Source organism: Trachypithecus francoisi, unplaced genomic scaffold, assembly GCF_009764315.1.
Source record: "Trachypithecus francoisi isolate TF-2019V2 unplaced genomic scaffold, Tfra_2.0 Lachesis_group4, whole genome shotgun sequence".
Taxonomy (NCBI): Eukaryota; Metazoa; Chordata; class Mammalia; order Primates; family Cercopithecidae; genus Trachypithecus; species Trachypithecus francoisi.
This window is the reverse complement of record NW_022681469.1, coordinates 8,398,077-8,425,932: the sequence shown is the minus strand read 5'-3', so window position 1 is coordinate 8,425,932 and position 27,856 is coordinate 8,398,077. Positions and strand designations below refer to the sequence as shown.

The window sequence follows — 27,856 nt, the reverse complement described above, 5'->3', positions numbered from 1 at the left end:
GGTCCCAAAGAGTGGGGGAGATCTTTGCCTGTTCCCTTAGAGACTGGAAAGGTAGGGGGACCGCCCCACCCTCAGCACCTAGGGGAACCTCAACCCAGTAGTGAAGACCTGGTTATTAAGCCCTATGGTAGTGCCTTGGCTAGAGGAGGGGAAAGAAGTCTAGACCTGCTGCAGGGGTGAGGACAGCTGAGCGGAGCTTCCTTGGGTGGTTCTGTCAGTAGCAGGAGCAGCCTCCTGGAAAAACCCTGGCTGCTGCTTCTCCCCTAAGGGAGAAGGCTTCTCCTGCTAGGACAGTCCAGTGCAGCCCCTCACCCACACCCGCTGCTCCCCCAGTTCCCCTGCCTCGACGTGCGCCCTCCCTCACACCCCAGCCCACAGACTCGGGGCTGGCCTTGGTTACTGGGACAGCCTGTGACCACAGCACTGAGAGAAGCAAGCTGCCTCATGGGGGACTTGGTCCCATGGCCTTGGCCTCCTTCACCATCACTGGCCGCCAAAGAGTTTGAAATAAAGCCACGTGCCCAGTGAATCCCAAAGGAGCCTCAAATAAAATAAAAACAATCCTATCTGACACTTGCCTAACGCTCTAAGTCGTTCAAAGCTTTAACTCAACTTTGATCCATCTGAGCTGCCATAGTGGACCCCACTCAGAGCTGCATCCCTCCCTTGACCCCAGGCTGGTCCCTGCCACTCCCCTGCCCCTGTCACTGGCACATGTTTCCTCCTCCCTCAGGCAGGAGTGGGACCTCCCAGCCTCCTCCTGGGGCCTCCACTCAGCCAGCCAAAACAGCTCCTCCAAGCCCTAGAACGTCAGGATGAGCAGGGTCCTAGGAGGCCCCTGGTGCAGCCTTCCCTTCCTACCATCCATGTGCTCAAAGAAAATCAGATGGCTGGCTGGGGTCGCCCATCCTTTCTTGAGTGCCATGGATCATGAGGGATTTGCTGTCCACACTTTTAGGCAGCCTCTTAGACATCTGTTAGTGCCTAACCCAAGCATCAGTTTGACAGAGGCTGAGTCCCTCCTCTGTACTGGGTACCAAGGCAGCTTCTGTAGGGATGGGGAGACACCTGGCCCAGGGAGGAGATGAGGAGCAGCCCGGATGGTGCTACATATGTCAGAGAGCAGGGCAGGAAGGGATCAGTGTGGATGCCAATGGTCAGGAGGGCGCCATGGGGTGAACCATGGCCCCTGCCTCTTCATCAGCCGCTCCTCTGGGGCTGATACTCAAGATCCCGTCTCTCTCCTCACCCTCCTCTCTCGCTGCCTCGGCTGGCTCAGGTGTTTGATGCCCGGGACTGCAGGTCTGCACAGGAAATGTTCACCTACATCTGCAACCACATCAAATACGCCACCAACCGGGGCAACCTTCGGTGAGTGCTCCCCACCACACCAGGCCCCAGCCTTCTCCCCCGAGGCAGGGAAGGCAGGGCTCTGACCGGCTCTTTCCCCATTCATGCCAGCTCGGCCATCACAGTGTTCCCACAGCGCTGCCCTGGCCGAGGAGACTTCCGAATCTGGAACAGCCAGCTGGTGCGCTATGCAGGCTACCGGCAGCAGGACGGCTCTGTGCGGGGGGACCCAGCCAACGTCGAGATCACCGAGGTGGGCACCGAGAACCACCAACAAGGGTGTCCCCAAGGTGGAGAATGAGGAAACCAGTGGGAGAAGGCTCTGGGGATCCAGGCAGGAAGAGGGGAGCTTTGGTGAGATAAAGGATGAAAAACACCAAAGGAGGAGTGCCTGGGTGGTCACGGAGACCCAGTTGATGAGGGGTCCTGGAGTTGAAGGCAGGAGACAGTGGACAGAGGGGTCCCTGAGGAGGGCATGAGGCTCAGCCCCCAGGCCCCCCTCTGGCCTGCTCCCCACAGCTCTGCATTCAGCACGGCTGGACCCCAGGAAATGGTCGCTTTGACGTGCTGCCCCTGCTGCTCCAGGCCCCGGATGAGCCCCCAGAACTCTTCCTTCTGCCCCCTGAGCTGGTCCTTGAGGTGCCACTGGAGCACCCCACGTGAGCACCAAAGGGATTGACTGGGTGGGATGGAGGGGGCCATCCCTGAGCCTCTCGAGGAGAGCCTGCAAGGAGGTGCTGATCCCACACCCCAACACCCCCAGGCTGGAGTGGTTTGCAGCTCTGGGCCTGCGCTGGTACGCCCTCCCAGCAGTGTCCAACATGCTGCTGGAAATTGGGGGCCTGGAGTTCCCCGCAGCCCCCTTCAGTGGCTGGTACATGAGCACTGAGATCGGCACGAGGAACCTGTGTGACCCTCACCGTTACAACATCCTGGAGGTGAGGTGCGGGGTGCGGCTCAGGCACCGGATGGCCCTGCCCCAGGCGGGAATCTGGCTCTCACTCCATCCCCAAAATGCCAGCCACGGGGACAATCAGAGCAGGTCCAGGGCTGCCTCCTAAATAGGAACTGAGGACGAGCTCTGGAACCACTGAGGCAAAGGGGTGGGGGGATGGGAGGGTGTGTGTGGGGGGTGTGAGTGGGTGTGAGTGTGTGGGTTTGTGGGGGTGGGTGGGTGTGGGTTTGTGGGGGTGGGTGGGTGTGGGTTTGTGGGTGTGTAGGGGGTGAGTGTGAATGTGTGGGTTTGTGGGGGTGGGTGAGTGTTGGTTTGTGGGTTTGCAGGGGTAGGTGAGTGTGGGTTTGTGGGGGTGTGTAGGGGTGAGTGTGAGAGTGTGGGTGTGTAGGTGTGGGTGTGAGTGTGGGTGTGTGTAGACAGTGAGTGTGAAATTGTGGGTTTGTAGGGGTGAGTGGGTGTCAGTGTGTGGGTTTGTGGGTGGGTGTGAGCGTGAGTGGGTGGGTGAGGGGGGCATGGGCGTAGGTGTGAACATGTAGTTGTTCTTCCAGGTATAGGACCCGTAGCTCTAGAGCTTTCATCAGATTCTCAAAGGGGACCTTGACTCGGAAAAGGTTAAGACCCATTTTATAGATGAGAAATTAAAGCCCGGGGCTGAAGAGTGACTGGCCCAAGATCCCTCTCTGCTCTGAGGTGCCTTTGCAGGCAAAAACCTGAACCAGTCCACTCGACAGCCAGGCCTCCCAATGGACACCACCCACCTCACTCCTTCCAGCCATGCGTGGGAAACAGATAGTCTCCCCACCCCACCCCCATCACCTCTGTCCCTACCGATGCCACACACCCTCCTGCCCCAGGACGTGGCTGTCTGCATGGACCTGGACACCCGGACAACTTCGTCCCTATGGAAAGACAAGGCAGCGGTGGAAATCAACGTGGCCGTGCTGCACAGTTACCAGGTGCATAGGCCCAGACTGGCCAGGAAGGCAAAGGGTTTGCGTACAGGGGCAGCAGGGGCGGGGGATGGAAGAGAGAGAGCCGTTTAGAAACTGGGGCAGGATTTGGACAGACAGAAGAAGTTCCATAGTCCCAGTGCTGTGGCACACACTGGCCTGCGGTTTGGGGACAGGGCAGGTACTATTCCAGGCGCTGTCATCTGGCGGCTTACTGTGTGCCAGGGACCTTGCTGTTTACCGCATGCCCAGTCATATTGATTCTCAGGGCATATTGGGTATTTTAGTTTTTAGGGACCCACTGGATCCTGGAAACGAATACTAGGATTGAGGGCACACCAGGAGTCATAGTTTGAGGAAACCGGGGCCTGCTGAGAATTTCTGGGGGCTGTTTGGTTTGGGGGCCAGGCATATAGATGCTGGAGATTAGAGCTGTTGTTTCATGTTGAATTTGGAGCATGACCATGCATGATGCAGTTTGGGGTGAGGGCGACATTGTGGTTTGAGGGGACACAGGGTGTGTTAGATATGGGGTAACCTAGGCACATGTGGTTTTGGGTTACAGGAGTGGTGGAGGGAGAATGGGCGAGGTCTGTGGGTCTGGTCTGAGCCTCTCCCCGCTCTCTCCCTTCCAGCTGGCCAAAGTCACCATTGTGGACCACCATGCCGCCACAGCCTCCTTCATGAAGCACCTGGAGAATGAGCAGAAGGCCAGGGGGGGCTGCCCTGCAGACTGGGCCTGGATCGTGCCCCCCATCTCGGGCAGCCTCACTCCTGTCTTCCATCAGGAGATGGTCAACTATTTCCTGTCCCCAGCCTTCCGCTACCAGGTGCCCACCCTAACTGGCTCTGCCAGCCTGGGCCCAGCTCTAATTCTAAGCAGCCCCTGGGGACCTCTAACCTTTCCTTTTCTTTACCTCCCCTCCCAACCCCATCACCTCTCTGCAGCCAGACCCCTGGAAGGGGAGTGCGGCCAAGGGCACTGGCATCACCAGGAAGAAGACCTTTAAAGAAGTGGCCAAGTGGGTACCCAGGAGCACTGCCCTCCCCCATGCACCCTGGGGGACCCTGCCCCAGCAGCGTTCTGGGCCCCACTCAGTACCCCAAAACCCTGTTGTGAGGGGAGTGGACCCTTGCCTGGGGAGGCCCTGCCTCTGTGCACCTGGGACACCCTCATGCCTCCCTCTCCCGCAGTGCCGTGAAGATCTCCGCCTCACTCATGGGCACCGTGATGGCGAAGCGGGTGAAGGCGACAATCCTGTACGGCTCCGAGACCGGCCGGGCCCAGAGCTACGCACAGCAGCTGGGGAGACTTTTCCGGAAGGCTTTTGATCCCCGGGTAGGGCTGAGCCCAGGGGAGCAGGGAGCTAGAAAGAGGGGGCTCTATCCGTATCTGCAGGGGTGCCCTGGAGGACAGGAAGTGTTAAAAGTCAGGACTCACAGGTGTGACTTGACACCCGGAACCCCAGGTCTTTAGAGATCAAATTGGGGCCTGAATCTTGCACTGCCAGGGAGGCCAGAGTGAGGAGGACAGGGCCTCTGGGGGTCACAGAACCCAGGATACCTGTCTCCCCACCCACAGGTCCTGTGTATGGATGAGTACGACGTGGTGTCCCTTGAACACGAGACGCTGGTGCTGGTGGTAACCAGCACATTCGGGAATGGGGATCCCCCGGAGAATGGAGAGGTGAGAGCTTCCAGGAAAGGGGCTGCTGGGAATGAGGACTCAGAATTGGAGTGACTGGGCAGGAACCTCTGTTCAACACACACACACACACACACACACACACACACACACACACACCAGGATGGAAAGGGAGATGATGCTAAGAGACCCCCAGAGCCTGAAACCCCACACAAGCCACACTCCTAGCCCATCCACGTGGCTGCCCGCCTACAAGCACATCTGCTGAACTGCGTCCCCAAGTCATTTCCATTATCAGTGCAAGTTTTTAATACAAGGAAGGCACGTCCTGGCTGACCAAGAGGTTAGACTGTGCTCTGGCACTGACAAGAAAAACAGGGATATGTCACTGAGGGCGGCTTCTAGGATGCGGGTAATGTTTCTTAATGGGATGCCGGTTACACGGGTGTATTCGGTTTGTAAAAATCCATAGAGCTGTACATTTACAACACGTACAACACTATTCCAGCATTTTCTTTTCTTTGTTTTATTTTGAGAATCTATTTATGTTGCCCAGGCTGGCCTTGAACTCCTAGCCTCAAGAGATCCTCCTGCCACAGGTTCCTTTTTTAAAAGAAGAAATAGAGTGCTGTTTCGATGCCAACATAGATTAAATAACTTCACTTTTTTTTTTTTTTTTTTTTTTTGAGACGGAGTCTCGCTCTGTCGCCCAGGCTGGAGTGCAGTGGCTGGATCTCAGCTCACTGCAAGCTGTACCTCTCGGGTTTACGCCATTCTCCTGGCTCAGCCTCCCGAGTAGCTGGGACTACAGGCGCCTGCCACCTCGCCCGGCTAGCTTTTTGTATTTTTTAGTAGAGACGGGGTTTCACCGTGTTCGCCAGGATGGTCTCCATCTCCTGACCTCGTGATCTGCCTGTCTCGGCCTCCCCAAGTGCTAGGATTACAGGCTTGAGCCACCGCGCCCGGCCAATAACTTCACTTTTTAAAAAGAAACACAAAGCTAGAGTGCCATCATTGAATGCCTTCTTTTGCAAGCGTAGGTGTCTCTGAGCTGCCCCAGGCTAGGTTCATTTCTGGGTCTTACCTGCTCCAGCTTCTAGGCGTTAAAGCCCTTATTAGCACTAAGTACCTCCTCAGTACTCTTTTTTTTTTTCCCCCTTTGAGACAGGGTCTCACTTTGTGGCCCAGGCTGGAGTACAGTAGTATGATCATGGCTCACTGCAGCCTCAACCTCCCAGACTCAAGCAATCCTGCCACTTCAGCCTCCCAAGTAGCTGGGACCACAGGCGCATGCCATGTATTTTTTGTAGAAATGGGGTTTCGCCATGTTGCCCAGGCTGGTCTCTAACTCCTGGGTTCAAGCAATCCACCTGCCTCGGCCTTCCAAAGTACTGGGATTACAGACGTGAGCCACTGCACCTGGCCCTCAGTATCATAAGCAAGCTTGAATCTGGTGAAAGCCTTTTTGCTGCCTTAGTGTCCATTTCAGCCTCCATTCTGACCTACCTTTTAAAGAAAAATAGCACCAGCAATTGACTTTTTTAAGCATAAAGGTGTATAGACACCCATATAAGCTACAGCCTTCACAAGGCATAGCACATTTTCATCACCCTGGAAAGTTCCCTCATCAGTTCCTCACGTGAATCCCTTTCCAGTCTGTCTCTCTGTCAGAAGTGTCTGTCACCACAGATTAGTTTCACCTGCTCTAGAACAGCACTGAGATGGAAGCACGCAATGTTATAGCATCTCCTGCTGAGTCTGTTTTTGAGGCCCACCCGTGTTGTTGCGTGACTCAGTATTTCACTCATTCTGCTGCCGAGTGCCGTTCATTGTGTGAATATCCCCAGTTTGTTTATCCGTTCTCCTGTTGGTGACACTTGGGCTGTTTCCAGGTCGGGGCTATTATGAATAAAGCTGTTATGAACATTCTTGTACCCGGCTTTTGTGGGCTTATGTTTTTATTTCTCTTGGATAAATACCTAGGAGTAGAATTGGTAGGTCATAGGGTAGATGCATGTTGAATCTCTTTTTTAAAAAATAAAACTGCCAGGCCAGGCGCAGTGGCTCACGCCTATAATCTCAGTACTTTGGTGGGCAGATCAGTTGAGGTCAGAAGCTCAAGACTAGCCTGGCCAACATGGCAAAACCCTATCTCTACTAAAAATACAAAAATTAGTTGGACATGGTGGTGCATGCCTATAGTCCCAGCTACTCAGGAGGCTGAGGCAGGAGAATTGCTTGAAGCTGGGAGGTGGAGGTTGCAGTGAGCCGAGATCACGCCACTGCACTCCAGCCTAGGTGGGTGACAAAGCAAGAATTCTACTCAAAATAAAATACAAATAAATAAAATAAAATTGTCAAACAGCAAAGCAAATTAAACTGCCCTTTAAGATCTGTGCAGTTCAATGTATGTAATTTTATGCCAAACTTTTAACAAATCTAAGAATACAGCTCACAGAAAATGGGGCATATTCACTAAAATATGAACAGGAATATTTATAGCAAATTTGTTTGTACTACCCCACACTGGAAACAATTCAAATGACCATCGACAAAAATGGATAAATTCTGGTATACTCAAGTGCCATATTGCACTAAGTGTGAACAAAAGACAACCACACACAACAATGCAGGTGAATCTCAAAAAATGTGAAGAGGGCCGGGCGCGGTGGCTCAAGCCTGTAATCCCAGCACTTTGGGAGGCCGAGACGGGCGGATCACGAGGTCACGAGATCAAGACCATCCTGGCTAACACGGTGAAACCCCGTCTCTACTAAAAATACAAAAAACTAGCTGGGCGAGGTGGCGGCGCCTGTAGTCCCAGCTACTCGGGAGGCTGAGGCAGGAGAATGGCGTGAACCCGGGAGGCGGAGCTTGCAGTGAGCTGAGATCCGGCCACTGCACTCCAGCCTGGGTGACAGAGCGAGACTCTGTCTCAAAAAAAAAAAAAAAAGTGAAGAGAAAAAAAAAGCCAGACCAAAGAATACATACTGTACTACAGGATTCACTTTATATAAAGTTCAGAAACAGACAGAACTAATCCATGGAGTTAGAAATTGGGAGAGGAGCTAGTCACTGGGGTGGGGGTGGCAGTGACAGGAAGGAGGCACAAAGGTGGCTTCTAGGATGCTGGTAATGTTTCTTTTTTTTCTTTTCTTTTCTTTTTTTTTTTTGAGATGGAGTCTTGCTCTGTTGCCCAGGCTGGAGTGCAATGGCGCGATCTCGGCTCACTACAAGCTCTGCCTCCCCGGTTCAAGTGATTCTCCTGCCTCAGCCTCCCGAGTAGTTGGGATTACAGGTGCCCACCACTACGGCCAGCTAATTTTTGTATTTTTAGTAGAGACGGGGTTTTACCATGTTGGCCAGGCTGGTCTTTAATTCCTGACCTCAGGTGATCCACTCGCCTCAGCCTCCCAAAGTGCTGGGATTACAGGCGTGAGCCACTGCGCCCAGCCATGGGTAATGTTTCTCGCTGGGATGCCGGATGCACAGGTGTGTTCAGTTTGTGACAACCTATAGAGGTGTACATTTACAACATGTGTGCACCTCTGGACTTGTGTTGCACGTTGACAAAACATTCAAAAATGAAATTCAAATCATGCTTGCTAACTCTGGCGAACTTGGGAACCAGCACCCAGAAGCATCTGCAGTTGAGCACCAGATGCCGTTCCTTCTAGCTTCCTTCCCCCGGGAGGTCCGCTTCGTGCCTCTTCGTCATGGCATCACAAACAGGGCCATGGTCTTCTGAGGAGGGCGACCTGCACAATGTCTGCTAGTGACCAGGACACTGCCAAAGGAACTGAGGGTTTGTCCACCCATGAGATCCACTAACACAGGAAAGATTTGCCCTAGCCATTGTTAGCTGGGACTGAGGAAAGAGCCGTGCCCTCCCCTGCAGCTGCAAGGATATCTGCCTGCCCCAACAAGTGGGGATTCAGCAACTCCACTTCTAAGGATTACCCAGCTGAAGCATTTAAAAGTGGGAGCGAGGCACAGGTACAAGGGCGTTTGAGGGAGCATTGTTCCCAGACCACCCAGCTGCCCTTCAGTCTCAGTGAAGTACAATGTAGCCACTAAAAAGAATGAGGTCATGTTTTGGGAAGTCCAGGCAGGAGGATCGCTTGAGCCCAGGAGTTCAAGGCCAGACTGAACAACACAGTGAGACTCCATCTCTTCAGAAAATTTAACAATTAACCAGGAGTGGTGTCACAAACCTATAGATCTAGCTACTAGGAAGGCAGAAAAATCCCTTAAGCCCAGGAATTCGAGGTTACAGTGAAATATGATCGAGCCACTGCATCTCAACCTGGGCAACACAGCAAGACCCATATCTAAAAACAATACTACTTAATTAGGTCAATATTGTTGTATTGGCCTGGATGCCTGCAATAAATTATTGATTAAAGGCCGGGCGCGGTGGCTCACACCTGTAATCCCAGCACTTTGGAAGGCCAAGGCAGGCGGATCACAAGGTCAGGAGATCGAGACCATCCTGGGTAACACAGTGAAACCTGTCTCTACTAAAAATACAAAAAAATTAGCTGGTGCAGTGGTGAGCGCCTGTAGTCCCAGCTACTCGGGAAGCTGAGGCAGGAGAATGATGTGAACCCAGGAGGCAGAGGTTGTAGTGAGATCGCACCACTGTACTCCAGCCTGGGTAACAAAGCGAGACTCCATCTCAAAAAAAAAAAAAAAAAAAAAATTATTGATTAAAAACAAGGAAGTATAGTATGGTACCACTTTTATTTTTAAAAAATACTATAAATATGCACATAAGTTCAAGGAAAAAGGGCTGGAAGGTTAACATCTGTCAATGGTGCATGTGCCTGGAGGGAAGATGGGGTGATCTTTATTACTTTTCACATTTCTGTAATGTCATTTTTCAAAAACATCAGATCACTTTTGAAATTTTCAAAACAAACAAAAATTAAAAGTTACAAATCAGTAATAAGGAGGGTCAGCTGGTAGTTTTAAACTTCTGTGTTGTTTGAAATGAAACAAAACTAACCCTGATGCAAACGCTCCCCTCGCCAGAGCTTTGCAGCTGCCCTGATGGAGATGTCTGGCCCCTACAACAGCTCCCCTCGGCCAGAACAGCACAAGTGAGTTGGCTGAGAGTTTGAGGGGGCTGGGGGAGCTGAGGCATTTGGAGACACAAACAGAAAGCGGGTCTGAAAAGCCCTCCCTCTGCCTCGACTCGTTTTCCCACCAAAAGCCAGGGCTCTAGGATGCCCTCCCTTCCAGGCTGGAACGGCAGTCCAGACCTGCCTGCTTCTGAGAGCCGAGACAGTCCTGAGGTCTTCCGATATGGGGGTGTGGTGTGGCAGGGCCCCAGGCTCAGAAGCCCCTGGGATGCTGGCCCTCAGCCCCTCCCAAGGGCAGGGCCTTTCCTGTCCCAGAGGCGGAGACCTTGAAGCTGTCCCTGGGGCTGCACCTAGGCCTGGGATGTATCTCCAGGGCCCTGTGACAACCTTGTCTTTGTCCTCTCTTGCCAGGAGTTATAAGATCCGCTTCAACAGCATCTCCTGCTCAGACCCACTGGTGTCCTCTTGGCGGCGGAAGAGGAAGGAGTCCAGTAACACAGACAGTGCAGGGGCCCTGGGCACACTCAGGTTGGGGCCTCACCAAGAGGGGTGCAATGGGTGGGCAAGCTGCCTGGGCAAACGTGGGCTGCGAAGGGAGCTCCAGTGACAACCCCTGCACCCCAGGTTCTGTGTGTTCGGGCTGGGCTCCCGGGCGTACCCCCATTTCTGCGCCTTTGCTCGAGCGGTGGACACGCGGCTGGAGGAACTGGGCGGGGAGCGGCTGCTGCAGCTGGGCCAGGGCGACGAGCTGTGTGGCCAGGAGGAGGCCTTCCGCGGCTGGGCCCAGGCTGCCTTCCAGGTGAGCCCAGCCCAGCCCCTGTTCTGACTCCTCCCACCTGGGATGCCTCCTCCAGCCTCACTCTGTCCTGATTCTGTCTGGTTCTTTGGTCCCTTCCTGTTCCTCCCAAAATCCACCCTCATCTCTCCATGGCATAGCCAGCTCTTCTGGGTCAGAGGCAGAGGACGATGTGGCCCTGCTGACCACAGGGGGTGCCTAGCCCAGGCAGAAGTGCAGCCGAAAGAGAGCAGGCAGGGCCCTGGCAGGAGGGAGCTTCAGCCAGGCACAGGCTGGGCACACAAAGGGAGGGGGTGCAGGGCAGGGCAGGCTACCCCACCCAGGATGGGCAGGATGGAGGGAGAAGGAAGGGACAGAGAGAAGGTCAGACAGAGGCAAGGGCTAAAGCTGAGGCCAGCACAGAAGCCACAGGAAGTCAGAGGCCAGACAGCCTGGGGCGGTGCCTGCACCGCAGAACTGGTCCAGGGCCAGGCAAGCAAGCTCAAGGAGAGGTGGGTCCCTGGGAGCTATGGCTTTTTAAGCCTGGGCTTCCTCAGGGGCAGCACTGCCTGTCTGGGGATCATGTCTGCAGTTGACAGGGGCTCGGTCTCCCCAGTGCCACACTGTTCAGAGCAGTGCTGCTCCCCTGGGGCCCAGGCTGGAGCTCAACAGATTTGCCTTGATTGGAGGAGGAGGGCATCCTAGGAGGAGGGGGAGAAGAAGGGCTACCTCAGGGACAGGGAGGTCAGGCTGCAGAAACGCATAGTCCCGGATTGGGAAGAAGGGAACGGAAAATAAGACTTAAAGAATTTAAACAAAAAGAGCCATTCGAGCGGGACGAGACCACATCATAAGGTTTTGGGAATAGGACTTTAGAGGTGTAGAATCCATTACAGCATCACTGAACCAGAAGCAGGAAGGCTGAGCTAAGCAGAGCACCAACAGTGGAGATAGGAAGGAAGGGAGGGAGGGAGGGGGCCGAGGAAGGAAGGCAGAGATATAAGACTTCACACGCACCACAAAAGAAAGATTAACGGGACTTGGTGATATGAGGCTCAGCCAATCACAGGTGAGCCCTGGATTTCAAGCCTGGGAATGGCCCAGCAGTTTTCCAGCTGTGTACCTGACAGGATCCACACCCCCTCAGGGGTCTGCCCCATGGGGTCCCCTCTGCCGCCCGAATTGTGCGTCCCTTCCCAGGAGCACTTACTATCTGCACGCACTTTATGGAACGCTAAGGGCATTCCATAAAGTATCTCATCTAATCTTCACCAGAACACAATGAGGTATAAAGATGGGGAAACTGAGGCATGTCACTGTATGTACAGGAGTCGGAATTTGAATGCAGGTCTGAACACACAGATGCCTTCACAGAGCTACTGTGTGCCAAGCACTGTGCTTCTCAGGTCACGGGATTAACACTCACCAGATAAGGAACGATGCACCAATCAGGACGTGCAGAGGAGGAGCCAGCTGGGTCCTTGGGCCCAGCAGCGAATCCATGAAATGGGCTGGCGGAAAAGGTGCTGCTGTTGGCACCGGCCTCAGCCACTGGGGCTGCCAACCCCCCAGGAGCAAGACGCAGTGAAGCCGCCCAGGCTCCTCACTACGTCGCCCCCTGGTGACGGGAAGTCCTCAGCCCTCACCGGCCTATCCCGCAGGCCGCCTGTGAGACCTTCTGTGTGGGAGAGGATGCCAAGGCTGCCGCCCGAGACATCTTCAGCCCCAAAAGGAGTTGGAAGCGCCAGAGGTACCGGCTGAGCACCCAGGCCGAGGGCCTGCAGTTGCTGCCAGGTGGGCCCCGGCCTCACCCTCACCCGGCTGGTTCTCAGAGGACCCCACACCCCAGGAGTAAAGCACTCAGGAGCCAGGCCCTGCTCCCTGGCTGAGGCTGCCTCGTTTGCCCCTCCCCGCCACCAGGTCTGATCCACGTGCACAGGCGGAAGATGTTCCAGGCTACAATTCTCTCAGTGGAAAACCTACAAAGCAGCAAGTCCACGTGAGGATGACGGCTTTACCGCCCCCCAACCCCTGTCCTGCACACCCCGACCCTGGACCCTCCTCCTCCCACATTCTCCCACCCCCACCCCTCTCTGACTCCCCATAAGTGCCCCTCTCCCCACCCCCAGGAGGGCCACCATCCTGGTGCGCCTGGACACTGGAGGCCAGGAGGGGCTGCAGTACCAGCCGGGGGACCACATAGGTGTCTGCCCACCCAACCGGCCCGGCCTTGTGGAGGCGCTGCTGAGCCGCGTGGAGGACCCACCTGCGCCCACCGAACCCGTGGCAGTAGAGCAACTGGAGAAGGGCAGCCCTGGTGAGGGGCAGCCTGGGATGCAACAGGGCACACCAGCCCCATGCCCAGCCCCACCCCCAACCCCAGGCCTCCAGGAGCTCAGGCCCAGGGGGATGGCCACCTCCTCCACAGCTCAGCAGGCAGGCTCAGAGCTGGCTGTGCTGCTCACTGCCCGGCTGGCCTTGTTGCTAGACCATCCCCACACCCTCAAATGCACCCCCACCAAAAGGCTGTCCCCTCCCTCCGGGCTCCTCTCCAAAGCTCCTCTGGCAATCTAGCTTGCTCTGGAGCTGGCAATGGGGCTATTTGCTGCCACATCAATGCCTGGGCTTTATTTAAAATAAGGGGGTGGAGTCAGAGGCAGAGGAGCCCAGACCAACCCAGTCCAGCCAGAGGCCCCCACACAACACACTGAGGCTACCCAGACAGGCCCACCCCGCTGCTCAAGGGCAGGCTCCCTAACAGTCACCCAAACACAAACATCAGCCCAGGTACTACAGTTCTGCTGGGCCCTGTCCTCAGAGGTCCCTGTGCACCATCCCAGGTGGCCCTCCCCCCGGCTGGGTGCGGGACCCCCGGCTGCCCCCGTGCACGCTGCGCCAGGCTCTCACCTTCTTCCTGGACATCACCTCCCCGCCCAGCCCTCAGCTCTTGCGGCTGCTCAGCACCTTGGCAGAAGAGCCCAGGGAACAGCAGGAGCTGGAAGCCCTCAGTCAGGTTGGGGGCCACCCCAATAAGGCACAGGGGCTAGAGAGACGGGATGAACTGGGGGAGCCCCAGGGGCAGGAAACCTCCATGCAAAGTCCCCCCGGGACTTTATTCTGGCTGACATGCACTGGTGCTTTAAGACCCAGCTCCCCAGGGAGGAATTCATGGCTGTATTCTCCAGGTCTTACAGAAAGCTCTATTGGCCTGAACTAAGGAGGGAGAAACCCTAAAGAGGCTCAGCAGGGGAGGGGACAAGAAGGGAGGTCACTAGGAAGGGCTATGGGGCCCCCAACCCACTGCATCCTGCCCTGCCAGGATCCCCGACGCTATGAGGAGTGGAAGTGGTTCCGCTGCCCCACGCTGCTGGAGGTGCTGGAGCAGTTCCCTTCGGTGGCACTGCCTGCCCCACTGCTCCTCACCCAGCTGCCTCTGCTTCAACCCCGGTACTACTCAGTCAGCTCAGCACCCAGCACCCACCCAGGAGAGATGCACCTCACTGTAGCTGTGCTGGCATACAGGACCCAGGGTGAGGCAATGAGCAGGAGCAGGCCTGGCCACAGCGGGGGTGGGACTGGACCCTCTCTGGCCCCTGACCAGCTTCTCCTTCCCATCCCCTAGATGGGCTGGGCCCCCTGCACTATGGAGTCTGCTCCACGTGGCTAAGCCAACTCAAGCCCGGAGACCCTGTGCCCTGCTTCATCCGGGGGTAAGTGAGATGGAGGACTCGGTGGGGAGCTGCCCAGGGTCAGGGTGGCAGCTTTGGTGAGGAGTGAGGGGTGTCACTGGAAACAGGAAGGAGCTCTGTAACATGTCAAGGGTGTGGTGTCATTAGGTCACTTCAGAACTCTGGTTAAGCTTTGGCTCTCTCATTCATTTAGACTCAGAGTCCTGCCCTGAAACTACAGCTCCCAGAGCCAGAGCTTGGATCAAACCGCTGGCCCTGTGGCTTTCTGAAAGCTTCTGTGTTCCTCTCTATGTCCCTGGGCTGTCTGATGTTGGGCAGCATGGCACCTGGGAACTACAGTCACTAAATCCTCACTCAATCCAGGGAGAACTACTAGTGAGGGTTAAGACCACCCTTGGCCTTGGTGTCACCACGAACTCAAAGAAGGTGAAGTTTTTTTTGTTTTTTTGTTTTTGAGATGGGAAGTCTCTTTATGTTGCACAGGCTGCTCTTGAACTCCTGGGCTCAAGCAATCCTCCCACCTCGGCCTCCCAAAGTGCTGGGATTACAGACATGAGGCACTGTGCCCGGCCCAGAGTTTTTTTAATAAACCCATCACGCTTCCTACGAGCCAGACACTGCTTTAAGGACTTCATGAATATCAACTTATTTATCAGGAGAGCCTGGTTCCTCCTCGCTCCACCCACCCTGCATGGTGAGAATGGGGGAGCAGGGATGGCAAAGGGGACCTGATGGAGTGTCTCTCCTGCCAGGGCTCCCTCCTTCCGGCTGCCACCCGATCCCAGCTTGCCCTGCATCCTGGTGGGCCCAGGCACTGGCATTGCCCCCTTCCGGGGATTCTGGCAGGAGCGGCTGCATGACATTGAGAGCAAAGGTGAGGCTGGCGACTAAAGGACTAACTGGAAAGAGTCACACAATCTAGGGACAGAGCGGTGGGGGTGGAAGGCAGGAAATAGGAAAGAGAGAGCAAGAAACAGAGGCCACAAAGCTGAAAAGACGCTCCTGAGACCAAGGGGAGGGCAGGTACCGAAGGCAAGGGCTGGGCCCTGTGTGTCTGGCTTCCTGGTGCCTGGCACATAGTAGGTGTTGACTGGATTAAGGACAAAGGAAAATAGAATTTTCAAAGGGATTAGGGCTAAGACTCAAAGAAGAACTGCCCAAGGTGGATTCCTGACTGTGCCAGAGCTGACCAAGGTCTGTCCAAGACCTAAGGATGCTACAAGGTGTTCAGATTGAGCATGGGGTGCCCAGGGTAGTCTGTCAATCAAAAGAAGAGGGCTGTGACTGGGAGGAGAGTTAAAAGTGTGGGAGAATATGAAGTGGGAGCAGGGAAGGGGACTGTGATGTCACACAGTGCAAAGGGCATGGAATTCTGAGTCCCAAGCCGCACATGCTAGCGCAGCTCCACCAGGGGCCACCACCTCACCGGCGCTTCCCTTCCTTCTGTAAATCAGGGCTGTGCAGGGTCTCTGTGAAAGCATGCTGCACCCTCTTGGAGATGAAAGTAATGGCTTCAGCCCAAAACGCTGGGCTGCCAGGAGGGGCGAGGGTGGCTAGTGTGGAGGTCCCACTAGCACTGTGCCTCGGAGAAGGGCCTTCCCAAGCGCGGGGTTGCTTGCAGGGCTGCAGCCCACTCCCATGACTTTGGTGTTTGGCTGCCGATGCTCCCAACTCGACCATCTCTACCGCGACGAGGTGCAGAACGCCCAGCAGCGCGGGGTGTTTGGCCGAGTCCTCACCGCCTTCTCCCGGGAACCTGACAACCCCAAGGTGTGAGACCCTGAGCGCTCAATGGTAACGTGAAGATAGGGAGAGAGGAGAGGACTCGCGCTCTCCAGCGGGGCGCACCAACCATGGCCCTCCGCGGTCTCCCACGACCACTCAGCCACCCCTGCACACTCTGGCCCACCCTCGTGTCCCGGCCCCTCTAGGCCCACCACCCCCCGCCCCGCCCCGCCCCTTTGGCTCTGCCCTTCTTGACACCGCCCCAGGGCATGCAGGCCCCACCTGGCCCGCTCTGTAGACTTTCACCCCCAGGGCCAGCCAGCAGCCCCGGGCTGTGCCCCCGCGCCCACCCCTACCAGGGCCCGCCCTAACCCCGCCTTCCCGCAGACCTACGTGCAGGACATCCTGAGAACGGAGCTGGCTGCGGAGGTGCACCGCGTGCTGTGCCTCGAGCGGGGCCACATGTTTGTCTGCGGCGATGTCACCATGGCAACCAACGTCCTGCAGACCGTGCAGCGCATCCTGGCGACGGAGGGCGACATGGAGCTGGACGAGGCCGGCGACGTCATCGGCGTGCTGCGGGTGCGGAGGGGCGGGCCGGGGGCGGGACGGGCCGGGCCTGAGGCGGGGACCAGGCCCCGGGCGTGCGGGGTTCCTGCTAAGGTATCCGAGTCGGGTTCTGATCCACTGCGCTCTTTTACGACAGGATCAGCAACGCTACCACGAAGACATTTTCGGGCTCACGCTGCGCACCCAGGAGGTGACAAGCCGCATACGCACCCAGAGCTTTTCCTTGCAGGAGCGGCAGCTGCGGGGCGCAGTGCCCTGGGCGTTCGACCCGCCCAGCTCCGACACCAACACCAACGGCCCCTGAGAGCCCCCTGGCTTTCCCTTCCAGTTCCGGGAGAGCGGCTGCCCCACTCAGGTCCGCCCAACCAGGACCAGCCCCGCTCCTCCCCTCTTGAGATGGTGCCTTCCCACATCTGTCCAGAGGCTGCAAGGACTCAGCATTATTCCACCAGGAAGGAGCAAAACACCTCTTTCCCTCTGTATGCCTGTTGCCTCGGGCCTGGGTCCACCTAAATCTGGAAGGCCCCTCCCAGCAGCGGTACCCTAGGGCCTACTGCTACCCCCCTTCCTGTTTCTTAGGCGAATGTTAGATTCCCCTTACCTCTCTCAGGAGTATCTTACCTGTAAATTCTAATCTCTAAATCAAGTATTTATTATTGAAGATTTACTGTAAGAGACTGTGCCAGATGTTATGAGAACTACTAAAGTGCCTAACCCAGCCCATGTGGATTACAATTTTTTTTTTTTAAAGGGAGTCTCACTCTGCCGCCCAGGCTGGAGTGCAGTGACATGATCTCAGCTCACTGCAACCTCTGCCCCCGAGTTCAAGTGATTCTCCTGCCTCAGCCTCTCGAGTAGTTGGGATTATAGGTTCCTGCCACCGCCCCTGGCTAGTTTTTGTATTTTTAGTAGAGACAGGGTTTCACCATCTTGGCCAGGCTTGTCTTGAACTCCTAACCTCGTGATCCACCTGACTCAGCCTCCCAAAGTGCTGGGATTACAGGCGTGAACCACTGCGCCCGGCGTGGATTACAATTATCAAATGACAAGATTTCTGTTTTAACCTGTGCAGTTGTGGGTATGTGGCGGGGAAAAGGGTCGTTCTTTTGACAGAGAGTCCTACATGCCACTTGATCCTGCTCTCTAAAAACATGGTTTCCAGCCAGTCTGGGCTGCTCCCTCGTGCAGTTCTCAGGCTGGTGATCGAGAAGGCAGGTGCAGCACTCAGCTGCCAGGAGTGGGAGCTGCCAGAAACAAGAGTCACAGAGATGTGCAACAGCCGTGAGCAAGCTTTACTGCTGATTTCATACAGGATGGGGAGCCACACCCACTTCTTCAGACATCACACCCATGCTGAAGTCCAAAAACATCAACCCTCTTGTCTTTCCACTCACAAGTCCCCATCCCCTGCAAGCCCCAGGGAACTGAAAGTGCGCCGGCAGCCGCCAGTGTGACGAATCCACAGCCTTAAAGCCCACTTGCCTCACTGTCACCCTTCCATTTAGCTTGGTCTCATCCTTGACCTCTCCCCCACCTTGAGCAAACGCGAGGACTTCTTCCCAGGCAACTGCTCCAGGCCACACTGCAGGTGGGGGTGTCTCCCCTGTCCCTTCTGGGTGGGGACCATCTCTAAGACTTGCTTCCAGATGCCATCAGCATCTCCTCTCCTACCTTTTCTCTGTTCTCAGGGAGAGTTCCTCACTGACTCCCAGGTCCTGTCCAACTAAAGCACCTGGGCCTGTCATCTATGGGGCCTCTAGCAATGGCTCCTTGTGTTCTTCCACTCCACCCTCCAATCTCCTGTGGCTGCGGAAGCCAGGGTACCTGTGGGAGGAGATGGCTCTTGGCAAGCAGTGCAGGGGTCTAGGTTCCAGAGATGACTACCCCACATCACCCCAAATTCCCACCATCGCTCCCATTGCTTCAAGTCTGACTCCGAACCAACTACCCATGCAGTCCTTTCTCCCTCCCCTCACAGGAGGCAATACTGACCCTGAGGAGTCGTCTCAGTCAGTGCAAGAGGCCTCATCAGGCTCCTTCTGGGTGTCTGTTGTCACCTGAAACCCTCCAGGGAACAGATTCCGGGCCCTCTGGGTTCCCCACTGTTGTCTGGGGCTGGAGGCAGGACTGGAGCCTGGTGACAAAGGCCATCAACTGGGCATTCCATGATGCCCAGTGTCCATCAGGCTCTGTCCCCTGCAGGCCCCACCCTCCTTACCATCACTTGACCAGGATGGCTTCTCCTCATCAGGCGAGGGTGGTTGTGAGGGGCTGGAGTAGGGCCTGGACAGGACGGAGGCTGCAGCCTCACCCCACGGCTCCTGCTGCTGCTGCTGGTGAAGCTGCATGGAAAGGAGAAGGAATGAGGGCCGCCCCCCAAGGAGGGCAGGGCCAAGCGCCTGGACTAGAAGCAGAGGGCTTTTCAGCCTCCTCCTGCGACTCTGCTAAACCCTTCCGTAGACTCTGCCCCGCCTCAGTCTCCATGGTGTTCACCAGCCTTCTCCCCACATTTCTCCAGGCACTGCTCTACTCACCTGGTGCAGGTAGATGGCATGGAGACTCATCTCGGCAGAGGCAAGTTCTGGGCCCCCAGTGCCTCCCGGGGACACAGAGCTGGAACACAGCATGAAGCAGGTCAAAAGACATGATCTCCTCCCACCATACCTCAGAGGGCTCCGCTTCTGAATCCCCCCAACAGTGCCGCAGCTCCCAGCTCCAAGAGGATCAGCCCAGCCCCCACACTGCTGCAACTCAGTCTCCACTCCTTACCTGGGGTCCTGGGCAATTCGGGAAATGGAGGCAAGGAGGCTGGCTGTGGCCGCAGCTGGACGGGGGGCTGTCGGGCTCAGATCCCTCGGAGGCAGGAGAGGGTGCACAAAGAGGTTGGCCAGGAAGGCCTCAGGCTAGGTGCGAGAGGAGAGGGAAAGCCAAAGAGGGAGTCAGAAGAGAGGACAGAAAGGGAATGTGGAGGAAGGGGAGGCCTAAAGAAGGCAGGAGAGCAGGCTGGGGGCGGGGGCCGATGAGACAGATTACTACCTAAGGTGAGGCTAGAGGGGAAGGGTTTGGAAAGGAGTTGTGGAGGTGAGGGCAAAAGGGGAGGCCAGGCTTTCACTCACCAGGGGCGAGGTGCAATTGCTGAGCACCCCCGGGGTGGGGGGGCTGCGAGCCGAGGTGGCGCCCCAGGCAGCTGCATCTTGTTGTACTCGGCCCCAGAGGTGCCCAAGAAACTTAGAGCTGTGCCCTGGGGGGCGCCAGAGCGGATGCGCCAGGGAGAACCGCATCAAAGAAAGCTCAGTCTTGCCATCCTCCGCACGCTGAGACAGCGAGGCCTCAGTCTGTCCCGCCGAGAGCCACTGTGAGCAAGGACAGTCTTTCAGGTGCTAAGAACACTGAGCCTTATGGGGCCAAGTGGGACAGGACACACTGCCCCATCTTCCATGTGAAGGAAACAGACCACAATGGGGACTTGTTCACCCTCACCCAAAAATACAACAGCGGAGCAGAACCTGGGTCTAGACCCAGCTCAGGGATAGGGCTGAGCCTCAGTGCTTTGCCCAGGGTGATCCTGACAGCCTTGGTCCAGGCACCAGTCCTTACTCAGCCCCACCCATGGACCAAGCCCATTCCTCGTCCCCGGGTGGTCTTTGCTCCCATTTACTGACGTTACTATGTGCCAGCAACTCCATTATGGGCTCTACAGACATTACCTGTGTCCTCACAAGCCTGGCCTTGGCTGTGCTCTGGAGGGCACATTGCCATTGTCGCCATCTGACAGATGAGGGCACGAGGGCACAGGGAAGGGAAGTGACTTGCTCAACGGCACAGATAGCAAGCAATGGCGCCAGGGCTGGAACCAGGTCTGCTCCGAGAGGCAAGCAAACTCCCACCCAGCCGAAGCCCCCAGGGCCAGGGAACAGCTCTGACCTGAGGGTGGCCGTGGCGCTTCACATCCATAAGGGCAAAGGAACAGATGTCCCCAACCCCAGCCACATCCACTGTGAAGTGATGAAAAAAGTCGATCATCTCCAGGGCACGAGGGCGGAACCAGAAAAGCAGAAACAACGGAGTGAGGAGCGGGGACAGGAGCTCCTCCAGGAGGGAGACCTGGGGAAGCAGCGGTGAGGCTGAGCAGGGGTCGCTGAGGGGCCCACGCACGTTATCAGGACCAAGCAGCCCTCAGCGACCCTCGCCAGGGCAAGAAGCCTCCCCACCCAGTCACTCCCTAGACTCCTGGGGTAGCCCGTTTGTCCAATGCCCTCTGCGCAGACAGACCCCACAACTTCCTCCTCAGCCGTCGCGCCCACCCTCACCGCTCGGTACTGCAGCAGCTGCGCCATCTGCCGGTATGCGCGGTCCCTGCCACCGGGGCCAGGCTCCTCCGGGAGGTAGTGCATGTGGGCCAGGGCGGTCTGCAGCAGAAGCTGCGGCGCACGACCCTGGCACTGCTCTTCGGGAATGAAAGACCTGAAAGGCGAGATCCGTGGGGGGAAGGGGCTTACGGTTAGGAGGACGCGCAGTGGGATGCAGGGCTGGAGGGCCCCAGTGGTGGGAGAGGTAAGGGGGGGAACCTCCCATGGCCCCAAATCAGAGAAACCGACACACACCACCTCCCCGGGCATCTGACGTCGCACCTGGCCACGGTGGCGGTGACCCCGAGCGCGGTCATGGCGGTGAGCACGTGCTCCACGGCCAGCACGTCCTCATCGTAGACGGTGAGCACAAGCAGCGCGGCGAAGAGTGCGCCCGCGAAGAAAACGATCTGGCGGGCCAGCAGCGCGCGCAGGGGCGCGGGGGGCGCAGCGGTGCGCAGGAAGGCGGCGGCGGGGCGGTAGGCGCGCGCCAGGCGCGCGCGCAGCTCGTGCGGCAGCTCGTTGAAGTGGCGCAGCTGCAAGCGCGCCAGGCGGGACCAGCCGCGCGCCCCAAGCGCGCCGGGCTCGCGCCGTAGCAGCTCCACGTGGCTATAGAAGGCGTGCAGCACCTGCCAGGCCAGCACCAGCGGGCTCAACGCCAGGTTCAGGGCGGCCAGCAGCAGCACTGTGCGCCCCCAGCGCGCTGCCAGGGTGCCCCGCTGGTCGCTGCGCTTGTAGGCGTGCGGCAGCTCCCAGCCCCCGCGGAAGAGCGAGAAGGGACCGCGGAAGAGCAGCAGGTCGACATTGAGCGCCAGGCCGCGGCTGAGGAAAGCGGCACTGCCTCCCCAGGGTAGCGGGCAGCGGGCGGGCAGCAGGCCCTTGTTGGCCAGCGCCACCTGGTAGTTGGTGTAGCGCAGGATGCGGTGGTGGACGTCCAGCTCCGTCAGGGGCCGCGGCTGCACGCACAGGCCCCCGCTCTGCTGCAGCGCCAAGAGGCGGGACTGCACCTCTGCCCAGGGAACTGAGCTCAGCTCCTCCTGAAACGGGCACTGATGAGAGCCAGAGACCCCCATTCCTATCCACAGTGATGCTCAAGCTCCACACCCCTAAGTGTGTGGCCTGAAAACCCGCAAACTGAGTTTGCGACCACAAACTCGCCAGGGCCAAGCTACATGCCTCATCGTCCCCCTCTCCCACCTTTCCCTTTCTGCCCTCCCTTAACCCTGTCACTAAAAAGGGCACACCCTACTTCCTTCATCCTCTTCTAAACTGCCCTGTTCCTCATCATCCCTGCCATTCATGTGGCCAGTAGTCATGTCTTCCCTGGCAACGCCTCCAGGTGTTGGACCTAGCTTCTCAGCTCCTTAAAGGGCCTAAGGTCCCCTCAGTTGTACACACAAAACAGAATGGCTGGCTGGGGGTGGTGGCTCACACCTATAATCCCAGCACTTTAGGAGGTTGAGGCAGGCAGATCGCCTGAGCTTAGGAGTTCGAGACCAGCCTGGGCAACATGGTGAGACACTGTCTCTACTAAAAATACAAAAAAAAGCAGGGTGTGGTGATGTGCCCCTGTGGTCCCAGCTACTGGGGATCGGAGGCTGCAGTGAGCTGATATCGCAGCACTGCACTCCAGCCTGGGTGACAGACCCAGACCCTGTCTCAAAAGAAACAAAACAAAAAACCAGAAAGTCCAGCAGTTCATGGGAGAACCTCTCCTTCCCGTTTCCAGTGCCCCCACTAACTCTGGAACAGAATCCTCCCCACCTTCTGCCTGGGCATGCTTTATACTCCCAGTCCCACCCAACTCCAGGCCATCTTCAGCTCTGTCACCAGAAGCCTTCCCAGGACCTGGGCTATGTCCATGTCTGGCAGTGGGGCACTGTCAGATCTCATCTGGAGGCTGCAAACCTCACTTCAGCCCAGTTTCACTCAGCTTTCCCAGTCTAGGTTAGTCAAGTCCCCCAGGCTGGCCTCTCCAGTCCATCCCAGTGTCTTCCCTTCCCTTCCCCTGGAAGGAACAGGGGAGGAGGGGAAAGAAGGGAAGAGGAGAACGAGACGGGTGAGCAGTCTCCTGCCAGACCCGATCTGAGGTCCAGCTTCCGCTCTCACCACCTCTACTTCCCTGGCCTCCTCCCTCCCCCCGGCTCAGGGGCCTTCTAAGACCTCTCCCCTTGCTGCACATAAAGGCTGTGCAGAGGGCTCCGGACCTCCCAAGGGAGCAAGGGAAGCAAGCTGCAGAAGGCTACCTTCGAGCTGTGCCTCAAAGAAAGAACTTAGATACTGAGGAGGGAGGAGCAGACTCAAGAGAGCGAGGAAACAAAGGGCAGAGCATAAGCAGAGGACAGTGACAGGCCAATGCAGTGGTTTCCTGCAATGGTGGGGGGATGGCTTTGAAGGCTCTGTTTTAGGCTGGTGGGGTCCATCTCCCTGCTGCAGCTTCCAAAAGCTCATGGCTTTTCCCCACCTTCCTGCACTAGGGCTTGGAATGTGCTCCCCTCCCCTCCTGTCCTGCCCTTCCAAGCCCAACCCAAATGTCTCCAGCTCTGAAAAGTCAGATGACCGTCCTTTCTCTAAGCAATGTTTTTAGCACAAACATGTAACTATATGTCATCTTATATGAGCCATCTAAATAAACTAAAGTCCCTTAGGGTAAGGGCCATGCTCTCTAAGTGGTGGTAGCCCCCTCCTGACATTATTCTGGGCTTAGAGCAGGTATCACTAAGGCGTCATTCTTTCTGCCCTCTTTCCAGTTGGCCCCTCTATCTGTACAGTCCCACTTCTTCCCCTCCCCTCTGTCCACCCTCTCATGGCACCCTCCACACAGACACAGCCACCCAGCTCACCGGGGGGATGTGCAGGGCCTCCCTGTAAAACACCTGGATGTCCCAGTAGCTGAAGAGGTTGCAGACTGAGCGAAGCAGTTGGACCAGCCAGAAGCCCGCAGCCAGGACCAGGAGGAGGACGAGCAGCGGGCTGGAGCGGATCCTGTATGGGGTTGGGTGGGCAGTGAGGGAGAAAGGTGGGCGCCTGAGAAAGAGGCAGACCAGACTTCGGGAGCGAGGAAAAACTGTCACGAGGAGGGGAATCCAGCTAGACCAGCAGCTCTCAAAGTAGGGCCTGGGGCAGGGGCGGGGAGCTGAAGCGGCCCTCACAAGTGTGCAAAGTCAAACTTTTTCCAAATAATACTAATGCTTTCTGAAGTTTTCATTCTTGTTCTCTGAGTGTGCAGTGGAGTTTTCCAGAGGCTACAAGACACGTGAACATGTCACATCACACTGACAACTGATGAAATGTGTGCTCGTACACTTTTTTTTTCTGAGATGGAGTCTTGCTCTGTCGCCCAGGCTGGAGTGTAGTGGCACAATCTCAGCTCACTGCAACCTCCGCCTCCCGGATTCAAGTGATTCTCCTGTCTCAGCCTCCAGGGTAGCTGGGACTACAGGTGACCGCCACCACACCTGGCTAATCTTTGTATATTTTAGTAGAGACAGGGTTTTACCATGTTGGCCAGGATGGTCTCGATCTCCTGACCTTGTGATCTGCCCGCCTCGGCCTCCCAAAGTGGTGGGATTACAGGCATGAGCCACCGCGCCTGGCTGCACTGTTACATTTTAAAGTTGTTCTCAGCTATGATTTCCTTCTTTTTCTCCTTTTTATTGAAATAAGCTCTCTCTCTGTTACCCAGGCTGTAGTGCAGCAGTAGAATCATAGCTCCTATCTCCCTGCCAAATAACGGCCCAGGTCTGGTACAGTTATTTGGTTGGTTGGCAAAGAGAACATTGCAATCCACGCATTCAAGGAGGAAGGTTGGGAAGGCAACAATGAAAATGAATCGTCTGGCCAGGCGCGGTGGCTCAAGTCTGTAATCCCAGCACTTTGGGAGGCCGAGACGGGCGGATCACGAGGTCACGAGATCAAGACCATCCTGGCTAACACGGTGAAACCCCGTCTCTACTAAAAATACAAAAAACTAGCCAGGCAAGGTGGCGGGCGCCTGTAGTCCCAGCTACTCGGGAGGCTGAGGCAGGAGAATGGTGTAAACCCGGGAGGCGGAGCTTGCAGTGAGCTGAGATCCAGCCACTGCACTCCAGCCTGGGCGACAGAGCAAGACTCCGTCTCAAAAAAAAAAAAAAGAAAGAAAGAAAATGAATCGTCTGCTGGGAGGAGAAGGGTGTAAGGATGCTGCAGTGATCAGACAGTCACTGTCTTAGCCTCCTGACTAGGCTTAGCTCGGACTGCAGGTACATGCCACCAAGCCCAGCTAATTTTTATTTTTTATAGAGATGGTGTCTCACTTTGTTGCTCAGGCTGGTCTCAAACTCCTGGCTTCAAGCAATCCTCCTGCCTCAGCCTCCCAAAGTGCTGGGATTACAGGTATAAATCACTGTGCCTGGCCTAATTTTAATTTTTTATAAGGTAAATTGTAGATAGATACGACTCCCATAAACAAAAGCTCTTTAGAGTTCTCAACCAATTTTAAGTGTATTAAGATACACTTAATACACTTTAATTAAGATACACTTAATAGGCCAGGCACAGTGGCTCACGCCTGTAATCCCAGCACTTCGGAGGCCAAAGTGGGTGGATCACCTGAAGCCAGGAGTTCCAGACCAGCCTGGCCAACATGGTGAAATCCTGTCTCTACTTTAGAAAATACACGTGGTGGTGCACACCTGTTATCCCAGCTACTGGGGAGGCTGAGGCAGGAGGATCGCTTGAACCCGGGAGATGGAGGTTGCAGTGAGCCTAGACCTCACCATTGCACTCCAGCCTGAGCAACAAGAGTGAAACTCTATCTAAAAAAAAAAAAAAAAAAATACACATAATACACTTTAAGTACAACTTAATACAACTTAAGTACAACTTAAAGTGTATTAAGTGTATTTTTGGTCCTAAGACCAAAAGCTTTGAGAACTGCTGATCTAGATCACGGGACAAAGTGGGGCTCCTGTCTACTCCTCTACCCACTTCCCACGCTTCACCCCCACGGTCCCACCAGGTTTTCACTCACCTCTCAGCACACTGGGCTGAGGGTAGGATGGCATCTGACAAGGTCACTTTGCTGTGGAACGGCCCAGGTCTCGTACGGTTACTTGGTGGGTTGGCAAAGAGAACATTGTAATCCACACATTGAAGGAGGAAGGTTGTGAAGGTGACAATGAAAATGAATTGTCTGCCAGGAGGAAGGGGGATGCCAGGATGCTGCAGTAATCAGGGACAGCCAGGTGGGCTCCTGCCCTATCCCCCAGAGCAGCCCATGGTTATCCTCCCCCACCCTGCCCCTGCTGAGCCCCTGGACTGCTTGGGAAAGTGTGGGATGGAAGGAACTGGTACAATTAAGGAAGCAAAATGACAGGAAGAACCCATGGGCCCAGGGGACCAAGTTCCGGGCCCGGGCTAAGCGTCTTACCCCAACTGGAAGACATCCTCCAGCAGGATGCACGCAAAGCCATTCCGCTGGTGGTAGCTGTAGATGTGGACGCATGTCAAGGAACAAGCCTGAGGCACGGGGGGGCCTCTCCTGAGGATGCCTCCCCTCAGCCCCCACACATCTCCCACCCACGACACCCTCACAGAGTCTCCCTGCCAAGAACAGTGCCAGCTCCAAGGGGACCTTCCCATGCCACCTCTGCAGGCCTAGCGCAAAGGATATCTTGGTGAAGAAGCTGTCCAGGTTCTGGATGTGATGCCAGGAGCCTGGGCACAGAGGGGAGAGTGTCTCAACCCACTGCCAGAGGCCCAGCCTGCGGTAAGTACTGGAGCTCACAGGCACCACTAACCTGCTCCCACCCCCACCCACACCCACACACATACCGCAGAGCCCTTCAGGGACATGAAGCAGGGGTTGCTGCTCCTCCCCGTGGATGGGTGAGTCTTGGGACCCCTCAGGGTCGCAGTCCTCCAGCCGCTCATAATCCTGTTCAGGGATCAAAGGGCCTACCCGCAGCCCAGGAGAGTCCTGGGGGCACTGGTGTGAGGGAGGGGGAGTTGCCGAGGCCAGGAGTGGGGTAGAGTGGGATCCCCAGGAGGGAGATGCAGAGGCAGGTGTCATTGCAGGTTGAGCCTGTGTTGGGGGGGTGGCTGGGGTGGGGAGAGCACTGTGGCAAGGCTGAACCCCTGTCCCCTGTAGCACTGAGCAAGGGGGCCTTGGGGCGGGAGGGGAAAATGAGGAGGGGGAGCTTCTTGTATGAGGGGCAGGGGACAGAGAGAAGATGGAGATCCTCCCTCCCCCAGGTCCCCGGCATGGAGGAGGAGGAGGTGGCAGTGGCATGGGGAGCAGGGGCACTGATCCAGGCCCCAGGTCTCCCCACCGCCCCAGCCGCCCTCTTCTCCCCCCCCAGCCCATTTGGCTCACCATCAGGCCACGGCTTCTCCAGAAAGGTTGGAAGGATGGGAGCTGTTGCTGCTTCCACAAAGGTCTGTGACACTGAGCTGGGACTTCAACAGGAACAATGACAACAACAATACTAGGTGACTCAGCCTAGGCAGGCCTCAGGCGTCCCAGCTCTCAGTCACCTGTCTCATCACTCACACCCCTTCCAGGGCAACCTGAGGCCAAATCCCTCAGGGCCTGAGAGGGGCATCAGTTTAAGAGTGAGGGGCTAAAGCGCACATTGAGATGAGAAGATTCCTATTACCTCCATCTTCCGATCTTGAATGAATGAAAGATAAAAATAACAGCAGCCGAAATGACAAAAGCAAAAAGCAAAGTCGTATTAGAGCCAGGTGTGGTGGTATGTGCTTGTGTTCCAAGCTACTCAGGA

General features: G+C 56.4%; 2 protein-coding genes across 7 annotated transcripts in view; one reads left to right on the top strand and one right to left on the bottom strand.

Moving 5' to 3' along the window:
- The window catches only part of NOS3 (nitric oxide synthase 3), a 21,375-nt gene extending 2,873 nt beyond the window's left edge, over positions 1-18,502 (top strand). The window contains exons 5-26 of one of the 2 annotated variants that reach the window (XM_033192925.1): positions 1,280-1,371; positions 1,462-1,603; positions 1,936-2,009; positions 2,114-2,288; positions 3,160-3,261; positions 3,891-4,085; positions 4,204-4,277; positions 4,450-4,594; positions 4,838-4,942; positions 9,935-10,002; positions 10,396-10,512; positions 10,609-10,783; positions 12,421-12,553; positions 12,680-12,758; positions 12,889-13,076; positions 13,600-13,772; positions 14,079-14,289; positions 14,382-14,469; positions 15,201-15,322; positions 16,070-16,218; positions 16,561-16,755; positions 16,880-18,502. In XM_033192925.1, the coding sequence (XP_033048816.1) occupies positions 1,280-1,371; positions 1,462-1,603; positions 1,936-2,009; positions 2,114-2,288; positions 3,160-3,261; positions 3,891-4,085; positions 4,204-4,277; positions 4,450-4,594; positions 4,838-4,942; positions 9,935-10,002; positions 10,396-10,512; positions 10,609-10,783; positions 12,421-12,553; positions 12,680-12,758; positions 12,889-13,076; positions 13,600-13,772; positions 14,079-14,289; positions 14,382-14,469; positions 15,201-15,322; positions 16,070-16,218; positions 16,561-16,755; positions 16,880-17,047 (2,970 nt within the window). In that variant the 3' untranslated portion in view covers positions 17,048-18,502. Of the gene's footprint in view, positions 1-1,279; positions 1,372-1,461; positions 1,604-1,869; positions 2,010-2,113; positions 2,289-3,159; positions 3,262-3,890; positions 4,086-4,203; positions 4,278-4,449; positions 4,595-4,837; positions 4,943-9,934; positions 10,003-10,395; positions 10,513-10,608; positions 10,784-12,420; positions 12,554-12,679; positions 12,759-12,888; positions 13,077-13,599; positions 13,773-14,078; positions 14,290-14,381; positions 14,470-15,200; positions 15,323-16,069; positions 16,219-16,560; positions 16,756-16,879 lie in introns of both variants that reach the window. The other variant, XM_033192924.1, reaches the window with a different exon arrangement.
- ATG9B (autophagy related 9B) lies at positions 13,848-27,856 on the bottom strand. 5 transcript variants are annotated; one of them, XR_004432876.1, is made up of 15 exons: positions 26,907-27,856; positions 26,746-26,789; positions 26,503-26,567; positions 26,104-26,265; positions 23,936-24,077; positions 21,375-22,129; positions 21,054-21,207; positions 20,668-20,847; positions 19,860-20,096; positions 19,513-19,646; positions 19,278-19,356; positions 18,962-19,085; positions 18,736-18,877; positions 16,567-17,987; positions 13,848-16,204 (listed from the first exon to the last, which is right to left on the bottom strand). XR_004432876.1 is itself a non-coding variant. In XM_033192928.1 (15 exons), exons 2-14 carry the CDS (start codon positions 27,142-27,144, stop codon positions 18,750-18,752), a joined length of 2,442 nt encoding a protein of 813 aa, XP_033048819.1. In that variant the 5' UTR covers positions 27,145-27,238; positions 27,448-27,850; the 3' UTR covers positions 18,015-18,567; positions 18,736-18,749. The 5 variants fall into 5 exon arrangements, 4 of the variants coding, with proteins under 4 accessions (XP_033048819.1, XP_033048820.1, XP_033048817.1 ...); XM_033192928.1 differs by lacking the exons at positions 13,848-16,204; positions 16,567-17,987 and adding an exon at positions 18,015-18,567 and having other exon boundaries at positions 26,907-27,238; positions 27,448-27,850; XM_033192929.1 differs by lacking the exons at positions 13,848-16,204; positions 16,567-17,987 and adding an exon at positions 18,015-18,567 and having other exon boundaries at positions 26,907-27,060; positions 27,448-27,849.